The sequence below is a fragment of the Pan troglodytes genome, chromosome 6 (assembly GCF_028858775.2).
Source record: "Pan troglodytes isolate AG18354 chromosome 6, NHGRI_mPanTro3-v2.0_pri, whole genome shotgun sequence".
NCBI lineage: Eukaryota > Metazoa > Chordata > Mammalia > Primates > Hominidae > Pan > Pan troglodytes.
This window is the reverse complement of record NC_072404.2, coordinates 144,097,476-144,118,029: the sequence shown is the minus strand read 5'-3', so window position 1 is coordinate 144,118,029 and position 20,554 is coordinate 144,097,476. Positions and strand designations below refer to the sequence as shown.

General features: G+C 40.5%; 1 protein-coding gene across 9 annotated transcripts in view; it reads right to left on the bottom strand.

Moving 5' to 3' along the window:
* CALU (calumenin) overlaps positions 1-18,959 on the bottom strand; it is a 32,200-nt gene extending 13,241 nt beyond the window's left edge. For 2 of the 9 annotated variants that reach the window (XR_010158296.1, XR_010158298.1), the window contains exons 1-3: positions 18,807-18,920; positions 9,406-9,637; positions 3,498-3,691 (exon numbers count right to left, since the gene is read on the bottom strand). Coding sequence is in view for 6 of the 9 variants with exons in the window: in XM_009454005.5 (XP_009452280.1) it covers positions 3,765-3,958; positions 9,406-9,637; positions 9,843-9,855 (439 nt within the window). In the remaining 3 variants the exon portion in view is untranslated. 9 annotated transcript variants of the gene reach the window in all.
* Between the last annotated feature and the right edge of the window lie 1,595 nt (positions 18,960-20,554).

Below are 20,554 nucleotides of genomic sequence, written 5' to 3'. Positions count from 1 at the left end.
CAACGCAGAAATCTACCAAGAGTGACAGGTATTGTTCATCCCCATTTACGTAAAATTCTAGAAAATGCAAACTAACTTAGAGTCACAGAAAACAGATGAGTGATTGCCTAGGGACGGGGGAATGGGGAGAATGAGAAGGATTACCAAGGGACATGAGGAAATGTTGGGGGGGGTAATGGATATGCTCATTATCGTGATTGCAGTGGTGGTTTCACTGGTAAATACATACGTCAAAACTCATCAATTATGCACTTAAATACATACAGTTCACTTTACGTCAATAATAACTTGACAAAGGTATACAAAAAAAAAACCCTTAGATTACAACCAAATTGAATTTGGAACTACCCATCTGTTATGACATCAAGCTACACAAGCAGCAGTTATCTAGTCTCTATATAAGAATATAGAAAAGTGAAATTTAGTTTTTTAAGCTGAAAAAATGTGGCGTTAACTGCAGAAAATAAAAATTTTTTTCAATCTGCGTTCCTGTATAAACCAAATTAAGATAACAGACATGAAGATATTTTAAAAAGTAAAAGACACCACATTAATGGTAAGAAATTATTGTTTCTGCAACATATTGATTACATAAAAAGGATATGACACTGGTTTTATAAAAAAGACCCACAGGGCCCCTTTAAGAATAACATCATTACTGCTGACCTTTGAGATTGTTCAGTCTTTCCATACTTTAAGCACAGTTTAAAGAAACAAAAACAAAACTACTGTACTATTTTGAGAGTTGAGCATTTTGAAGCTTCATTTTTTATTGAGTGTCAAAAATTCAGTCAGACAGCTTAATGAGTCATAAGGCTTTAGGATCCTGTGTACACACACACACACACACACACACACACACACTCGAAGCCATAATAGGTTGAGATGGAGAATGTTAAGGCAAACAAGCCTTTCTCAGATACTAAAGTGTCTCTTCTAAACAAGGTTTCAGGACTATGTAACATAAATAAGAAACATAACAAAGACAACTTATACTTTAAGACTAGATTCTTACATAAGTGCTCTCCTCCCCTCCTTGGGGTAAAAGGTAAAACATGGTGACTGGACTCAAATAGCCTAATAGCAACATGCACATATATATATATAAGGAGGGAAACAGGAAGATACAATTTTTTTTTTTTTTTTAATTTATAGTCAGGTCCTTGTTCTGTGTGGCCCAGGCTGGAGTGCAATGCAATCATAGCTCAATGCAGTCTTGGACTCTGGGGCTCAAGCAATCCTCCTGCTTCGGCCTCCCAAGTAGCTAGGACTACTGACAAGTACTACCACTCCTGGCTAATTTTTAATATTTTTTTTGTAAAGACGGGGTCTGGCTTTGTTGCCCTGGCTGGTCTCGAATTCCCGGACTCAAGCAACCTTTCTGCCTCGGCCTCCCAAAATGCTAGGATTATAGGCATAAGCCACTGTGCCTGTCCAAAACTTTATTTTTAATGACAAAACCTATTTTCCTATAGCTCTGCTTGGAATGCTGTATTTATCCTAAGCACCAGTTTTGGCCCTAGCTGGCCTGTATACAGCTTTAGGTAGGCTCTTGATCTAGTTTTGCTATAGGCAGGGTAGATCTCAGTATTTCATATTTTACTTGTGGCAGAGACAGTGTTAACCTTTCTCTCATGGATAGCGGATTCATTGAGACAGATTTTAACTAAGAGCTATGATGATTTATACCTGAACTCCAAATTGAATCAAGAACACACAGTAACAAAAACTCCTCACTTCTCTAAGCCGACTCATGACCCCCTCAGTGCTGTCCACCCTCATGCCTCTGGGGAAAGATGCCTTATAAAGACATTGCTTCTCCAGCCAGTGCTTCAGCTTATGCAGTCTCAGGCAGCAGAAATACCCATTACGTTGAATCATCTGCCTTGTGAGGCAACAAAGCTCTCAACAGATTTTTATGCACATAATCATACACAGCACCGAAGAATCATTCTGGGCAGCAAGTGAGTGCCTAGGTCGGAGCTGAGATTTATTTACACACCATTTTGTTTAGATCACCAATAGCTTACTCTTTGCTTTATATTTATCATTAATTCCAAATAAATCAGGAAGGTGTTGGGTCTCAGCCAGAGCAAGAAGCAGGATGCCTCTCCATCTGTGCTGACTGTTTAATACATGTGTTCTTAATTGGGTGAAAGATATGTTTGGTTCTTGGCTAAGTGTCAAGCATTGAGAGAGAGTGCCACTTTAGTCTTAGGAATGAGAACAAGCCTGACACAGAAATAAAAGTCTCTTCACCAGAAATGCATGCAGTCCTGTAATTAATGCAGACAGCTGGCTATCTGTGGGGAAACAGATCCATTATACACTCACTGTTAGTCAGTGGCGGAGAACGCTTGCTTTAACCCAGAAGGTTGCCTAATTTCCAGGATTAAAATGGAGAAAGTACCATTTATATTCATTTATATTAATACAATTCTTGTCTTAAACTATAACCATGTACAACAGAGGAATTTCACAAATAAAAACACCCTGGATCATCAACTCAGACTCATTGCCTAGTATTCAGCAGCAGGCAAGTGTTACAAGTAAAAGAAAATTACTAACAGGTGGCCCAAGCATACAAGCTATCAAATCAACAAAAAGCAATCAAATTAACATTTATTTGCCTTAAAGCATTTGCAAAGCAGGCTGATAAACTCATGTGCCAGAGAAAACAAATGGGAAATTTTCATTTCCAAACTTCAGTAAGCAGACATACTGAAATAGTTAAATTTTATCAAGGAAAACTATTTTATTAAGACTTCTCACCAGTTATAAAGAAATCTAATTTGGTTTGAATTTTAGGTCCAACACTTTACTGGGACCATGTCAAGAAACATCTCAAAGCCCCTTGCTTTGCACTGTTGGAAGTATGTAGCCTCATAGCCTCTTTTTTTTTTTTTTTTTTTTGGACAGATCTCGCTCTGTCCCCAAGGCTGGTGTGCAGCAGTGCAATCATGGCTCGCAGCTGCCTCAACCTCCTGGGCTTAAGTGATCCTCCCACCTTAGCCTCCTGAGTATCTAGGACAGGTGTGTGCCACCATGCTTGGCTAATTTAAATTTTTTTTTTTTTTTGGTAGAGACAGGGTGTCCCTATGTTGCCCAGATTGGTCTCAAACTCCTGGGCCCAGGCAATCCTCCTGCCTCAGCATCCCAAAGTGCTTATAGGCGTGAGCTATCGGCACCCGGCCCAATGTATTCTTTTAAATGAAATCTACTCCAAAAATTGTCTCTATGAGGGATGACATAAAGAAAAAATGGTAAAATATATGTAAAATGCTAAAAATGTAGAAGATACCAGACTTCCAGACTTCAGAAAATGACAATAAACAAATTTAAAAATACATAATATACAAATTTAAAATTAATAAAGGGAATCAGCTTAGCACTGAACTGAACTATTTAAGATAAGCTTCCTTTCCTTTACTGTGTGACCCATTTGTTTCTTTGACTCAAGACCACGGTCCCTGCCAGGCTGACATCTTGCCCCTTACCCAGGTAAGTGCCATAAGTCACGTTTCTGTACTCATCCCAGGAGATTAAGCCGTCTTGATTCATATCAAACTCCTGCCATTGGTTTTCAACATTGTCATATATGTATTTCTTCTGGGCGTGCTTAATCCAGGATTTCAGCTCCCCCTCCGTCACAAACCCATCTTTATCCGCGTCTATTTTATCTACAATCATTCTACAAGACAAAACAGTTACGTTTCAAGGTGCCAGCTCCACAAGCCTTTTTCCCCCAGACAGTAGGGACCTACCTAAAACGTAGCCGTAGGTGGCATTTTTATACTCCTCCCAGGAAACGAGGCCGTCCTCATTGAGGTCATGCCCCTTCCACTGTCGCTCTACATCCTCGTAAATCCAGCGCTTTTGTGCAAATTTAATCCAGTCTTTGAGCTCATCCACAGTGACAAACCCGTCCTTGTCGCCATCTATTTTACTTACAATCTTTCTGTAGAAAATGCAGAGAAATCCAGCAAAAGGTTAAAAAGACACAGAACTCTGGACTTAGCCAGGTGTGTGCCCAGGGCTAATGCACAGAAATAAAAAGTTGTCTCCAAAACAAAACTGCCAGGCCAGCAACTGAAAAAAATGGTCCATTACTGGTCTGTAATAAGCCACGTGAATAAGGTCAACACAGTCATGGCTGGTGCACTTGGATCCAAAAGCAAACTCAGCCTATCTCTTTGGAGGTAGATTTCAGCCTATGGTTAGAATTCAGGAGTGAATATCCATTCCTATCCAAGTTCTCCACTCTTTGCATCAAACAACATGTAAAACTTTGTTGTTCCTTGTTTTCATTTTTATTTTCTCTAGTGAAGATGTGGCTGAACTTTATTTTTCTTTATTGCTTACAGAAGAGAAACTCCAATTCTTGGTAAATAATCATGGTTTTCTAAAAATTCAAAATAGTTACATCAGACTTCAAAAATTTAGCTGATTTTAGAAAAAGTAACACTTTTGATAAAAATATAAAGATATCAGAAAAGTTCTGGGATCATTTATATCTCAAGGCAAGATTATTTTTAAAAAACAGATAAAAAGCCAGGAAGATGCTTGTCTAAAAAATGGCTAGCAGCTTTTAAATACTGTGTTGAATTGGATTTTTACATGAAAACAGAGAACTCTGAGGAAATGATGTGGTAAGAATGTATATCTGATTATAAGAATGTTAATAAGCTGAAAGGGTTAGTATGTAGATTATAAAGCAAAACCACAAAGCTAAAGAATCAGTGGCTTTATGAAGCTTTATAAGTGTCTTTCTTCCAGATCTGTCATCTTACGGATTTAAAAATATGTCCATGATATGAAAACTTCTGTTTAAAGGTGCAATCACTTAACTATAGGGGCAAAGTCATCCTATGTAATGTCACCCAAGTAAGCAGCCCAGTTTGGAATATGAAGTTGAAGTCAAAACTTCCAACAGAAGAGAAATCTTGGTATACTCCTATGCTCTATTATTTGCAGGATTGAAAAGATTGTCACTTGGTAGCAAATAATGTCTTTCCCTAGCTTGTGTTCATTTCATGAATACAACATAGGAAAGTGATCAGAATTGAAAAGTACTAGTGACTCTAAGAAAAGAGACTCATTTTGATACAGATCAGGTGTTAGATACAACTATTACTTAAATCCTGTAACTAGCATTTTCCTTCAGAGAATGTGTAATCTTGCTCTAAAATGTTAACAGGAAAGGTAAACCAGTAAGAAGTTATCTCTGGCCTGGTACGGTGGCTCACGCCTATAATCTCAGCACTTTGGGAGGCCGAGGCGGGCAGATTACCTGGCGGGAGGTGAGGAATTCGAGACCAGCCGGGCCAACATGGTGAAACCCAGTCTCTACTAAAAACACAAAAATTAGCCGGGCATGGTGGCGCATGCCTGTAATCTCAGCTATTCAGGAGGCTGAGGCAGGAGAATCTCTTGAACCTGGGAGGCGGCGGTTGCAATGAGCTGAGATCGCGCCACTGCACTCCAGCCCGGGTGACAGAGCAAGACTTCGTCTCAAAAAAAAAAAAGTAGTTATCTCTTAAATATCCTCTTCTATCTACATAGACATAAGGACAATTTTTGTTGTTGTAACTTTAGTCCTGTAGAATTTTAACACTATTCACAGACGAAGCTATACCAATATTGAAAAGTTCTACATTATTTATAATGGAATGCAGTTTGTGCTCAAATGATACTGGCTACCAATAGTGCCACTGTACAGTTCAGAAATAAACGGCAAGGAAAAAGGGCAACCAGAACCCCTCCTACCCCCAAAAGGTATTTTTAAACTATTATAAATAGCCTGAAGAGAAGGATCGCCCAGATAAAAAAAGACATATGACTGTTCAAGACGGGCTTTTCTTAATTAAGTTGACTGAAGAGCATTCTATTCAATGCAAACAACTCAAATGGTTTAACCTAGGGGTTGGCAAACTTAAGAAAAAAATTTATTTATTTTTACTTAAACAGAAATATAGTTTACAAGGCAAACTTCTTTTTTAAAAAAGGGACAGATAGTAAATATTTTTGACTTTGTGGGCAACATATGGTATGGTGTGTGTGTATTTTTTTTTTTTTAACAAGCCTCTAAAAATGTAAAAGCCATTCTTATCTTGCTGAGCATCAAGCCTGCAGGCAGTTGTGTAAGTACACTGGAAGTGGGCACATCCTATTTTAGGCATAAGGTTCTAAATTATCATCTTTAAATGCCTGTGTAAATTTATGAAGCTAATGGTGTCATAGTCCTGTGACAGGGGAGAACCCTATGGATGCCACTAAATAAGCCTTTATTCTAGGACAGACACAGTGCATTAGTGCACCTCATGTTATTTCTTTTAGGAGGTAGCACATACCTCTACATTTCAAGGAGCATAAAGCAAACCCTTCAGTTGTTTAAGAATTTGGATCAATAAATGGGCTCCAGAAGGGTGACTAATATTCCTGAAATTTTCAGTGTGCAAAATTTTCTTATTTTGTTATTATTATTTTTTGAGATAGGGTCTTGCTTTGTCACCCAGGCTGGAGGGCAGTGGTACAATTATAGCTCACTGTAGCCTTGACCTTCTCAGCTGAAGGGATCCTCTCATCTCAACCTCCTTAGTAGCTGGGACTACAGGCACACGCCACCATGCCTAGCTGATTTTTTAATTTGTTGTAGAGAGAGGGTCTCCCTATATTGCCCAGGCTGGTCTCGAACTCCTGAGCTCAAGCAATCCTCCTGCTTCAGCCTCTCAAAGTGCTGGGATTACAGCTGTGAGCCATTGCGCCTGGCCCAAAATTGTATATATAAGTGTGCACTTTTCTGAGGAAAAGTCCTTAGCTTTCATTAGACTCCCAAAGGGTCTGGGCCTGTGATCCCCAAAAGGATAATGAACTGCTCTAGTTCACTTCTATAGTAAATATATCAAGGATTTTTTTTTTTTTTTTTTTTTTTTGAGACGGAGTCTCACTTTGTTGCCAGGCTGGAGTGCAGTGGTGCGATCTTGGCTCACTGCAACCTCTGCCTCCCAGGTTCAAGCAATTCTCCTGCCTCAGCCTCCCAAGTAGCTGGGACTACAGGCACGCGCCACCAGGCCCAGCTAATGTTTGTATTTTTAGTAGAGATGGGATTTCACCATATTGGCCAGGATGGTCTTGATCTCTTGACCTCATAAACTGCCTGCCTCGGCCTCCCAAAGTGCTGGGATTACAGGCATGAGCCATTGCGCCCAGCCAGAGAACTTTTTAAATATTAAGAACCACTACCTCAAAACAAATCTTCATTTTAAGGATACATAAAATCGCCTATTTGTCAACATTCTTAATAAGAAAAAATACCTGAAACTTGTATATTGAATTGTTTTAAAATGTTTCCTGTGTTCTTTTAGCTATTATTATTAAAGATTTCAAAAAGTCGTGAATTTTTGCAACTAAAGGCATGAACAATGACTTATCTCTTAATAATTATGTGCCTTATAGACAGATGGAAAAAAGAGGGAACCTGTTGTTCCCAGCTGGTATACATTACCCCACCAAAACAATGTTTTGAAATGCCACAGTAAAGAAGTTTTTTAAAAGTTTCATGTGGGATTCTTGCTCCCAACAGTATGTTACTGTATAAAGTAGGGATATTTGTCACTACCAACAAAATTTGGGAGAAGCAAACAGTCTATTCACACATTCCATAAAAAACATGATTTTATCATCTTATTCTAATCAAATACAGAATCTGCGTATGTGACGAACTTTTAATATTCACTGATCACAAAAAGGAATACTTTCAACTGAAAAGTGCCAGCAGAGCTTTCTCCCTACCTGCAAGGAGCCAGAACATCCTCATTACAGTACCATCTACCCTAAATGATACCAAACCTAAGGGCCTTTCATTATTTTAGAGTTAATTCTGTGAAAAAATATGTGCAGACCAAAATGTGGGTTGGACGTGCACAATATTAATGGGCATGACATGAAGACTTAGAATACCCTCTGCATTTCTATTTTTTTTTTTTTTTTTTTTTTGAGACGGCTCTGTTGCCCAGGCTGGAGTGCAGTGGCGTGATCTCGGCTCACTACAAGCTCCACCTCGGGTTCACGCCATTCTCCTGCCTCAGCCTCCCAAGTAGCTGGGACTACAGGCGACCGCCACCACGCCCGGCTAATTTTTTTTGTATTTTTAGTAGAGATGGGGTTTCACAGTGTTAGCCAGGATGGTCTCGATCTCCTGACCTCGTGATCCACCCGCCTCGGCCTCCCAAGGTGCTGGGATTACAGGCGTGAGCCACCGTACCTGACCTGCATTTCTATTTTCAGCCTGGAATGTTAGTACAGTTATTAGATTAAAACTGAAAGTGAGGATGGTCTCCCAAAGGAAAGCAACCTAATAGAAAACTAACTCTGTGATGCATATCTACTTTCAAATGTTATGTGATAGTGCTCATTCTACATAGCAAAATATCTTTATTATTTCTGACAATGTTGAAGAATAAAACATCGTACCCTTCAGTCAGTAGATAACCCAATGAAAAAATAAATCTATTCTGCAGCATCTTCCAAAGCAAATCCTACAACGTCTTATGATCAAAATGCTACCCATCAAGGCAAAATATTTTTAGAAATTGCTATGTGTGGCACAACTTTCCACACAAATCTCTTGAATACAATTCAGGAAGTTGCACCAACAGTGCTCACTGAGAAGAATATTTTTACAAAATTGACCTGCATTTTCTTCAAAAGTAAGGCTTTGGAAGGACCAAAAAAGACACTCTCAGATCCCCAATTAGAAATAATCAACTGTGATTCTACCAAATCCATTTTTCAGGACAAAAGATGTCTACCGAGAAAGCCAAAGAACCTGACTATGTCCCTGCTGTTACTGAAACAGTAACTCATACTCAGACATTAAGTTATAATTTTCTAAAAGACAAAGTTGGTTTGATTTTTGTTTTTAATTAAACAAATATCTGAGAATGAAAATAAAGAGGGTGAAGGACACCTCGGGAAATCATAAACTTTATAGGGATCCAATGTGCCGTTTATTAGCCCATCAAAGACTTGGCTTGTGCCAGGTCAGTAGGGTACAGATAGTTTTTAAAAATTAAAAGCAGTAGAGATGAGAAGAGATGAGAAATCCCCCCATGCTATGTTCTTCTGGTAGCAAGATAACGCAGTTCAAGTTGGGTCTTGCAGTACTTGGTACTTTTATGCAAAAATGATGCTTTGTAGAATGAGGCACCAACTGTTATTCAATTAAAAATGTATGAAATCAGGCATTTAATGAAATTTTAGAGGTAGTAATTCCATGGTTAGCTTTCAGAAGATGTATTAATAGTTCAATATAACTTTACTCATAACTGAGCCAGAAAAGAAAAGAATTAGCCTTTATAAAGAATGTCATTACCCACACTAGACCCCTGAGAGGTGGTACCTTACCCAAGCCTTTCCTTGCTCTCTTCTGGTGTCAGCTGATCAAAGGTCTTTGCTTCTTCAGCACCCAAGAAGGCATCATGGTCATAATCAAAACTCTGAGCATCATTGTGAACCTTGTCACTGAGCTGAGGCTCATGATGTACACGGTCCTTCTTTTCTGTGGGTTTGCTCAAGGCAAAGGCTGTGCACAGGGACAGGCACATAAGAAACTGTCGCAGGTCCATGATAATTAGATCTTAAAGAAAATGAAAAGCAGTTAATTCAGGAGGCAGTATGCTTAATAACTAAATAAGAAATTAAAAGCTCACATCCAAGTTAAATTATTAATTTGATATACATATCTATGCAAGTCTTTTATATTATCCCAAATATTACTTAATCCATAAAATAAGTATGGTGGAATATCAGACTCTTCAATTATTACAGTGAGAAATTTTTACCAGTTTCCTTCATCTGATTGTAGGCTGATAAGAAACTTATAGTTAAAATGTCCACTTTCTGTTTTCTTTCAAAAGATACCAAAGTAGAACTTTAATCCTTTTGCCCAAGTTCATAAGAATTAAAAGTGAAAGAACCAAGGTTTAAATGTTGACTCCAAATCCTTTACTTCTTGTACGCATTGGTGGTCTGGTCTTCAAACATGGCTGGTTATTGGAATCATCTAGGAAGCTTTAAGTTTCTCCTATTGATTTAGAGTCTCTGAAGCTGAATTCAGACATTCGTAGCTTTAAATGTTTTTCAGGTGATTCTGATGTTCATGAGATTAGGAACCAGCGAAATACTTGGCAGCTTCCTTGGTCTATAGCACCAAGTCTCCAACATCCAGGCTCAACCTTGAGTCACCTTCAAAGGCCAAATCATTCAGATGGTCTAGTCATAGATAAGAACGTCTTTATCCTTCTGCACAGTTGTTTCCCATACTTGCCTAGGCATAAATACCACCTGTAGTACTGTTCAAAGTACAGATTTCCAGGCCCTGATTCAAACTTTCAGAATCTCTGCAGTCACAGGTGACTCTAATGAACAAGCACAAAGCTGGAACACTTGACTGAAAAATGTGACAAAAAACCTGCAAAGAAGCTGCAGAGTACACATCTGTTTAGCACACTCTACTGATACCCCGTGATACTATCCAGAGTGGTTAAGGTCTTAGAGGGAAAAAAAAAAATTAAAAATCAAGAAGAAGGGTTTTCAGGCTTTTACATTTTTTCTTTCATCACTGGGAAGGCAGCTCAGTGGGGGAGGGTGGGAGGTCCTGAAATGGCAGAGGAGGACATATCAGTAGAGACTGGAAAGTGTTCTAGAGTAAATACGACAACGCAGTAAGACAAACAGAAAAGTACCTAAGGAGATAATGGGGGCGGGGGTTGGGGGGCAGTCATTCCCAAGTGCCCCAGTCTCAAATAAGGTACTGTTACTGATGACGTGAAGGTTAAGAGTTAGGAAAATCCATCAGAAGAAGCAATGTGAAAGCAAGACCATGAAACCCATAGAGAAACGGGTAGAAGATGGTACTTATCTTACTCTATTCCTATCAACGTTAGAACTTGGCTATGTTTCTCAACATTGTTTCATTCAATCCCATCAAAATACCCACATTTACAGACAAAGATACTTGTATTAAGATGTTCAATGATGACAGTTCACAATGATTAAAAAATCGGAAAACAAATAAAAACAGAGAATTGGTAAAATATATTAAATCTCGATTATGGAAAAATACACAAAGGTTAAAAAGAATGGGCCGGGCGCAGTGGCTCACGCTTGTAATCCCAGCACATTGGGAGGCCTAGGCGGGTGGATCACAAGGTCAGGAGATCGAGACCATCCTGGCTAACACAGTAAAACCCCGTCTCTACTAAAAATACAAAAAATTAGCCGGGCGTGGTGGTGGGTGCCTGTAGTCCCAGCTACTTGGGAGGCTGAGGCAGGAGAATGGCGTGAACCCAGGAGGCAGAGCTTGCAGTGAGCCGAGATAGCACCTCTACACTCCAGCCTGGGCTACAGAGTGAGACTCCGTCTCAAAAAAAAAAAAAAAAAAAAAGAATGACATGAGGCCAGGGGTGGTGGCTCACGCCTGTAATCCCAAGACTTTGGGAGACTAATGCAGGCGGATCACTTGCATCCGGGAGTTTAAGACAAGCCTGGGTGATAGCGAAATGCTGTCTCTACTAAAAATACAAAAATTAGCCGGGCATGGTGGCATACACCTGTAGTCTCAGCTACTCAGGAGGCTGAGGTGGGAGGATAGCTTGAACCCACCAGGTGGAGGTTGCAGTTAGCTGAGATTGTACCACTGCACTCCAGCCTGGGTGACAGAGATCCTATCTCGAAAAAAATAAAAAAAGCAGCCAGGCATGGTGGCTCATGCCTGTAATCCCAGCACTTTGGGAGGCTGAGGCGGGAGGATCACTTGAGGTCAGGAGTTCGAGACCACCCTGGGAAATACGGTGAAACCCCGTCGCTACTAAAAATACAAAACTTAGCTGGGTGTGGTGGCACACACCTGTAGTCCCAGCTACTCAGGAGGCTGAGGCACGAGAAGTGCTGGAACCCAGGAGGCAGAGGCTGCAGTGAGCTGAGATCTCGCCACTGCACTTCAGTGACAGAGCGAGACCCTTCCTCAAAAAAAAGAATGTAAAAAAAAAAAGAATGAGATGCATCTATCTGCAGTGAAATGGAAAATGAGATGCATCTATCTGCAGTGATATGTCAAGTGAACAAAAAAAGCAAGGTTCAAAACAATGTCAAGATCTCATTTACATAAAAAGCAAAACAAAATTAAACAATCTCCCCAGCTTGTTTTTATTTGTATAAAATATAACATGCACATAAATGGTGTGCAAAGACAAACACCCATGTGTAAACAGTGGTTTACACTGTTTACAAGGTTCATGGGAGAAGAGACAGGAATGGGGTGGGCTGGTAAGATTGGTGTGAAAGTGAACTTTAATACTGTATCCTGCTGTACTGTCTAATTTGTATGAACAGCACACTCTCATGTTTATTAGCTTTCTGTGTGCACCACTTGTAAAATATTGCTCTGGGTGAACAACACTCTGGCTGACCCTCCAATAATTCAACTGATCAATCAAATCAGTTAAAGAGTAAACAGAAAATCCGAGATTTAGTGGCTCTATAAATACAACATTAAAGTGAGTATGCCTTTACTTCAGGGCAAAATGAAACTTCTGTCTCAAACTATAAACAATTCTTTTTTTGAGACAGGGTCTTACTCTGTCACCCAGGCTAGATATAGTGGTGTGATGATAGCTCACTGCAGTCTGGTCCTCTGGGGCTCAGACCATCCTCCCACTTCAGCCTCCCAAGTAGCTGGGAATACAAGTGTGTACCACCATGCACAGCTAATTAAAAAAAAAAATGTTGTAGAGTCTCACTATGTTGCCCAGACTGGTCTCAAGCGATCCTCCAGCCCTGGCCTCCCAAAGTGCTGGGATTACAGTCGTAAGCCACCATACCCAGCCTATAAACAAATAATTCTTTAGATAAACAAAACTTTGGAAACAAAAAACAGAATTATATGTTGTTGATGTTTTGGGATATATCCCAACAATATGTATAGTGACAGAGGCTTGCAGAATCAAGTAAAATCAAGAGTCACTACAACAAAGGATTTTCCTTATGCCTAAGGGGACTTTATCTTTAGGAAAATTTTACAAATGATTACATTCTCAAAATAAAATATAGCATAATACCCTAACAATTCTTGCCAACCCCAAATATTACAATATGAATAAATACTTATGCACTCTAACATAATCTGGTCCTGGAAAGGATACTGTACCAAGTTTTGAGACATGTAGCATACAGAAATGTAACAGATTGGTTTACTCTGTGATTTAGAGGGAAAACTACATTTATGTTTCAGGCTTAGTATCTTGATACAAGGATACCAGAATTCCAAAGAGTAGAAGCCAAGTGATTTAGCTTTATCACTCACCCATTTCTCCCTCCTTCCCCTCTCCTGATTAAACTTTCAATCTCATCCCTTAAACAGGCTCCTCCATTCTGTCAATCAGTGCTTTCTCAGGTCTCCACTACCCATAGTCTTTCCCAGACTGTGCTGTTCCTTCATGCTTGCTCCTCCCTTTCCCTCACCCACAGTTTCTACCCTGCTGCCTCTGCTTCCTCACTGTCCAATGCTACCCTGAAACCTGGCTTCCTTACTATTGATGAAACTGCCTACAACGGTCATCAAGGACCCAGATGGACAAAGCCAATGGTCCATCTTTACTTCTTTATCTTTCTGCAGGGAGGAATGAAAAATCTGCACTTTAAATAAGTTCTACTTAAAAAAAAAACAAAACGTCCTTTGTGCCCACATATATACCAACTCCTGGCTATTAGAAACTTTAACAAAGGCCTCTTGTTTTATGAATATAGACACTAAAAACAAAAAACACCATCCATACCAAAAACTGTACTAGATTTATCTAAAACCATATGGTTTTTGGTATGGAGCATGTATGTTCAAGCAGAAACAAAAGACATCTAAGACAAAGGATATCTTACATGGGAAGATGTGAAAGGAACAGTAAAAAATAACTTCATACACAGCATTTGAAAATCTACTTTAGTGCACTTCGTTTTCTTTTGTTGAGACTGAGTCTGTCTCTGTTGCCCAAGATGGAGTGCAGTGGTGTGATCTTGGCTCACTGCAACCTCCACCACCTGGGTTCAAGTGATTCTCCTGCCTCAGCCTCCTGAATAGCTGGGATTACAGGCATGGTCTACCACGCCCGAATAATTTTTGTATTTTTAGTAGATACAGGGTTTCACCATGTTGTCCAGGTTGGTCTCAAACTCCTGACCTCAAGTGATCCTCCCGTCTTGGCCTCCCAAAGTGTCGGGATTACAGGTGTGAGCTACCATGACCAGCCAGTACACTTCATTTCTGAAGCATCTTTGTCTTTTCAACCAAATTGAAACCAAATGATACAAAGTTAATGGCCCTTCTCATTTTCCTCACCCACTTCAACACTTTATAAAAGTTTAGACTGGGCCAGCAGCAGTGGCTCAAGCCTGTAATCCCAGCACTTTGGGGGGCCAAGGCGGATGGAATGCTGGAGTTCAAGACCAGCCTAGGCAACCCCATCTCCACCAAAAATACAAAAAATTAGCTGGGTGTGGTGGCGCAGCTATAGTCCCAGCTACCGGGGAAGCTGAAGTGGGAGGATCGCCTGAGCCCCGGAGACACGAGGTTACAGTGAGTCATGATCATGCCACCACACTCCAGCCTTGGTGAGGGAACAAGACCCTGTCTCAAAAAAAAAAAAAAAAAAGAAAAGAAAAAAAAAAGTTTAAATTGGATACTTTTGTCCAAAAAGTAAAAAAAAAAGTTTAGAGGAATAGGTACAGATCACTTCCAGCTGGAAAGATCTTTGTGTGTCCATTCGGCCATACATACTGATCACAATACTGGTCCAATGGATATATTATGGACATAATGGACAACATAATATTAGGAAAAATATGATACACATAAACAAAAGACTTAGCTGTATGAGCTTTTATCATGTGATCTAGAAAGTAAACCAATGGTTGTGAAAACGGAATCTCCCCACCTCCCATTTCTCAAATGAGTTTCTCTCTCTAAAATTCTGTCCCTCTTCCATGAAGGGTAACATCTAATATTTTTTTCTTGGGGAAAAAAAAAAAATCTAGGCCTGTACTGCCCAGTACAGTAGCCACTAGCCACATGTGACTATTAAGCACTTGAAATGTGACTAGTGTGAATTGCGATTGGTATAAGTGTTACATTTCATATTGAAAGAATGGTATTTTATATGTATTAGATTAAACATTATTAAAATTACTTTCACCTGTTTTAGATTTTCACCTGAAAATTTAAAATTACATATGTGGCTTGTATTATATTTTTATTGGACAGCATGTTAGACACAAACCAAAAGATTAGAACAGAAAATACATCCAGTAGCTATCATCCTTTTGTAGTATTAGTATGTCACCAATAATGGTCTTCTATAAAGTTGTTTTCATGAATCGTTCCAGTAATTTATAAAGAGAAAAGCTTAACTGGGTTAAGTGTGATTTTAATAATAATGAGTCTTAAGAATTGGTTTCTTCGATCCATCCAAAAATGTCCTTAAAAGCTCTAAATTCTTATCACTTCTCCCTACCCCACCCTTCAGGTAAGAACTTAGAGCTTTCAAGGAAGTTTTTGTCCTTAGTGTCCATAGTGTATCCATTGGACCAGTATTGCGATCAATACATGGCCCAAACTTTCAATTTTGGTAAAGTGCCATTGGTCACAGAATACTTAAATTGTTTCAGGGAAATTTAGATGTTTAAATTCAACTTCACAAGAACGTTAACACTGAGTGATCCAACAGTTATTCTGGTTGACCAAAGACCCATTGCTCAATGTTAACAATTGGGAGAAATGGGTGTGGCAGTAAAATTCCAGTTCTCTGAGCTGGACGGATATTCAACAGAAAAGGCATTTATTTCTCCATAACGCAGCAAAAGCAGGATCTCATTGTTTAACTGTCTACTTCAATTGGAGATTACAGGGAACAGACTGATAGCAATTTAACTATACTAAGGCCCAGGTTATGAGATCTAGAAAATGAAGTTATCTTGTTATCTATCTGACATTCTTTACTTACAAACTTTAGTACTATACCAATGGACTATCACATAAAAGTGATGGCATCCTTCATGATTTGATAAAAGTCATGATACCAACACATAATTTATTTAACGTCTCTCTAGTGATGAAGTTACATCTGTTCATCAATACATTCTAATTATATTGTGTGATGGAGGGAATACATTTATAAGACAGCTGAGATAATAAAAGTGTAAAATCTGGCTGCAGAAGAAAAACCCTGAGAATGTCTGAAACTATTACTCAAGCTTCATTAGTTCTATAACCAAAGCAACCCAGCACAAACTTTAAATTTTTCTGGCTACAGAATAAAAAACTTTTTAAAGAAAAAAGTTCTCGAAATTCTGAGAGAAAAAAGTTTCCTTTTCGTTGACAAGCCTTAATACATAATCAATTGTGAGAGAAATGCTATTTGAAACGTAGGGATAGGAGCCTTGGTTTCTAGTTGTAATTTTGCTGTGCATGAGTAACATGCGTGACATTGTTGAGAATTTGGTAGTTATTTTAGCTCAAACTTCCTTCAGTGCCAGATGTTTATAGATAAATTTAAGATCCTAGAAGACCTACCTACTATGATCACTCTAGCTGGAAGTGATCTGTTATCTTTTTTTCTTTTTGGACAAAAAGGGTATGATCCAATCTAAACTTCTATAAAACTCGTCTGAACCACTCAAAAACAATGACCATAGGTTACCTTAAGTTGTCTCCTTAGCTCCCCTTTAGAATCTACATTTCTGGAAGAATGTCTACATATCATTCTAATACAAATTATTACCCCTATATTGTCCCTAATACATTGTCTTGCACTTTTTTGATACCAATACATTTTACTGGATTAATACATCCTACTAAATTAATTGGGCGGTACTTGGCAGCAATGTGGTTCCTGCCTGCCTGTGTTCTCCAACTTCCAATTCCGTTTACTGGATCTGGCAATCAGCCAGGAACAGGCAAAAGTGTTATTTCAGCTGTCTTAACTCTAATACATAAATTACTGCATCAGCAACATCCATACTTAAGAGTTCAGAGAGTGAGAATCTAGGGCCTTATGGCCTAGCTAGCATTTCCAGTGGCTATCCTTGGCTACACCTCTGTCCTTTCAATATCCCTGGTATACCTACGTTACAGAAAATCTGTGTTAACACCAATGTACTAGGGTGTGGTGTTATATACCTCTAGTCTCAGCTACTTGGGAGGCTGAGGCAGGAGGACTGCTTGAGCATGGGAGTTCAAGGCTCCACCTGGGCAACATAGTGAGACCCTCAACTCTAAAATAAATAAATTTTAAAAAATAACACCAATATATAGATCCCAATACTGCTCTAATGGATATTAAGTGCTATCAATAAGTACTTCTTGACACATCACTGGATGAATGAAAACAAACAATGATTACATTGAGAGTGACAATGAGTTGGTTTCAAAGCTATATTGAGTACTATTCACTCAGGCATACTCAATACATTTTTGTGAGCTCATGGCTTTCCTACTTGTGATTCTCAAAAGAATCCTGTTGGAACCCCCCCACCCCCCAATCACAGTAAAACCTCAGATTAGGTCTTGGCAAACTCATTTTCTTGACAAATACAATTTAGAGGTTATATCTGGTCCCTCATTTGGATTATACTATATAAATTCTTCAGTGATTACTGTCGTTTGGTATTTGGTTAATTAAATCTACTGAGTGAGGTCAAACTTGCATTTGTCTTGTGTCAAGTTCCATTCTATGGCAGACTAATTTAACAGAGATTCCAAGGTTCTCTGCCTCCAAGCTGAAAAAGCTACTAGAACAAAAAACAACTAGAAGCCACCTTATTCCCAATTCATTAACGTTGACTTCACGGTCCACACCAGAAGATGAATGCAATTCAATTCTCGAAGACACTATTCTAGAATTTTATACACTTAGGAATTCAGATCACAGGCTCAAAAGTTTTAGCAGGAGACCCACGGAGCTTGGGCCTTGATGCAAAAGCAGCTTTTTAAACTGCAAGCCACTCTACGCTTAATCGCGGCAGCTATAGGGCATTAAGTTTATTTCTGACCGCAGCATGCTAAAAATCAGTAGGCTATGGGGCTAGAAGCGACAAAAAACGTAAAAAAAATTAATTCCCCAATAAAGCTTTAAAAACTATTTTCCGTCGCTAACTGAAGTACGTAGCCAAATATGGAAGCTCTAAACATTCGGCTTTTCTTTAAAATCATAGATATCACCTAGTGTCGTCACTCGTTCTCTCCCCCCTTGTTTCTGCACCCTTTAGGTGAGTGAACACGACCTTGGCAGATGCACCCTACTGTCGGGATGTGGCCTTGGGGCGGAGCGGGCAGATACAAGCAGGATGGTGAGTGGAGGCGGCAAGGAACTGTTACAATAACACTATCCAAATGCCCTCCGACCTTCCGGAGGCAAAAAATGACCCTCTGGTGCCAGAGACTCGGTGAGTGGCGTGACCTAGAGATGGAGGACCAGGACGCAGCAAACCAGGCACAGAACAGTACCCAACGGGACAGAGTTCGACCGGACCAGCCCCCTTCCCAGAGCGCGCGGTAAGACAGGCGGCGGCCTCCATCCCAGGCTGCACACCGAGGGCCCCGGGATCTCCAGCAGCATCAGGCCTGGGACCCGGGCGCCAGCAGAGACAACGGCCCCGAGTGAGGCAGTCCCCTGCCGCGCCAAGAACAAGACCGGGGACAGAAAGAAAGCGAATAAAGATGAGGCAGTGGTGAAGGGGCTGGGCATCACCGTACTTACCTTTCCTCGTAGCCCCCACAGCACAGGATGCCGTGGCCGCCGCTCACCCACCGGCTTAGCTCACGCGCGCAAGCACCGCCCAACCGGAAGCGGGTCCGCACCCCGCCCTCATCCGCCTCGCCGGCGGCCTCCCGACCAATCATCAGCAAACCCGCCGCTGTCGCATAGCGTCCCCGAGTAGCCATTGGTCTAACAATCGCATAGCCGGGATTGGCTAGAAAGCGCCACGTCCCCGGGACCGCGCCGAGTTGCGTGGAGCGGATTCCCGCCCAACTCTCGTCCCCGGGATTGTTGGGACGGCGGGCTCCAGCCCCAGCCCCAGCCCCAGCCCCGTACTGCGGGTGGCGTGGGCGCGGCCGTGTGGCCGCCACGTCCCCATTCACAGCTCATGACTCTGCTTCCACAGGGCTTCTTAGACTATCCTGCTAGTTATCTTCATTCCCACAAGACCACCAGGGCGGAATTAATCCGACTGAATCAGTCACCAACTTTATTGAACAATCCCAACTTTTTCTTTCCCTTCAGCGCTGCGCCCTGCGCTATCTACAGGAGGCTCTTCAGTCTTTGGCACCAGTGTATCTTTTAGCTCCATCTCCCAACACTCCCCCTCATCTTGCGCTCTGGGCACCATCATCTGTTTCCTAACAACCGGTCCTTTTTCATCTCTTAAGATTTTTGATCAAGAGGCTTCCTCTGCCAGGAATAAGTGCGTTTTCCTGATTTTCTGCCTTGCCAATAGAAGTCCCAGTTCAGATGTTAGCTCTAGAAGCCTTCCCTGACCTCACTAAGCATAATTCTTACCTTATTTACCATCATAGCTGTTTATAGCTTCAGTACACTTTGCCAAATTCTGCTATAAAATGTAGCTTATCCATCTGTCCTCTTCTAGAGTAAGCTCCTGGGTAGGTATCTGTCTATTCATCTTTATATCTGCAGCTCTGAGCTTACTGCCCAGCTCAGTAATGTTAAGTGAAGGGAATGGGCCGAACCCGTTGCATGTCCCTGAAAATTTAGTTTCATGTCATGAAATTAAAACAAATATCAAATAAAGGCTACTATAGCTTCAACACAAATGGAATATAAACCTGTGGCATTCTTAGCACATAAAGCCTCTATAGTTTAAAATCAAATTGAGACAAGTTGTAAACTCATGAAACAGTTAAGCTCATGAAAGCAAGCTAGTTACTGTCAACGTGAAAGGTTTACAACTAATCCTTCCGGCATTCAAAGGAGTGTCAGTGACCCTTGGTGGTAGTCAGGGAAGGCTTCAGAGGAAGATATGACTAAGGCTGGACTAAGGAAGTCCCAAATGGACTATTCAGCAAGAAGAGTAATAGGAATAAGGACAAGTGGAGGGCAGAGTGGGAGGTAAATTCTCAGGCCAGGTAGCAAATGAGGAAGGTTAAAAAAAGGGGTGGGGAGAAACAATGAAAGGAAAGCATGGATAGTAAGTTTGGAGAGGTAATGGAAGATCTTGTCAATTTGAGGAACCTGAACTGAAGACAGTGGGAACTGTGGGTCTTCCTGGGAAAGTTTCTAAGCTTGTGCCTACAGGGAAGCCATCTAATGGGTATTAACAATAAAACAGGCTACCTCAGGAGGCATTATTTCGAAAACAGTTTTTAAAATACCTCCTTAAGGATCACTTGAGGCCAGGAGTTCGAGACCAGCCTGGGCAAAATAACGAGACCCTTCCTCCCCCTATCTCTACAAAAAAACAAAAACTAAAAATTAGTTGGGTGTGGTGG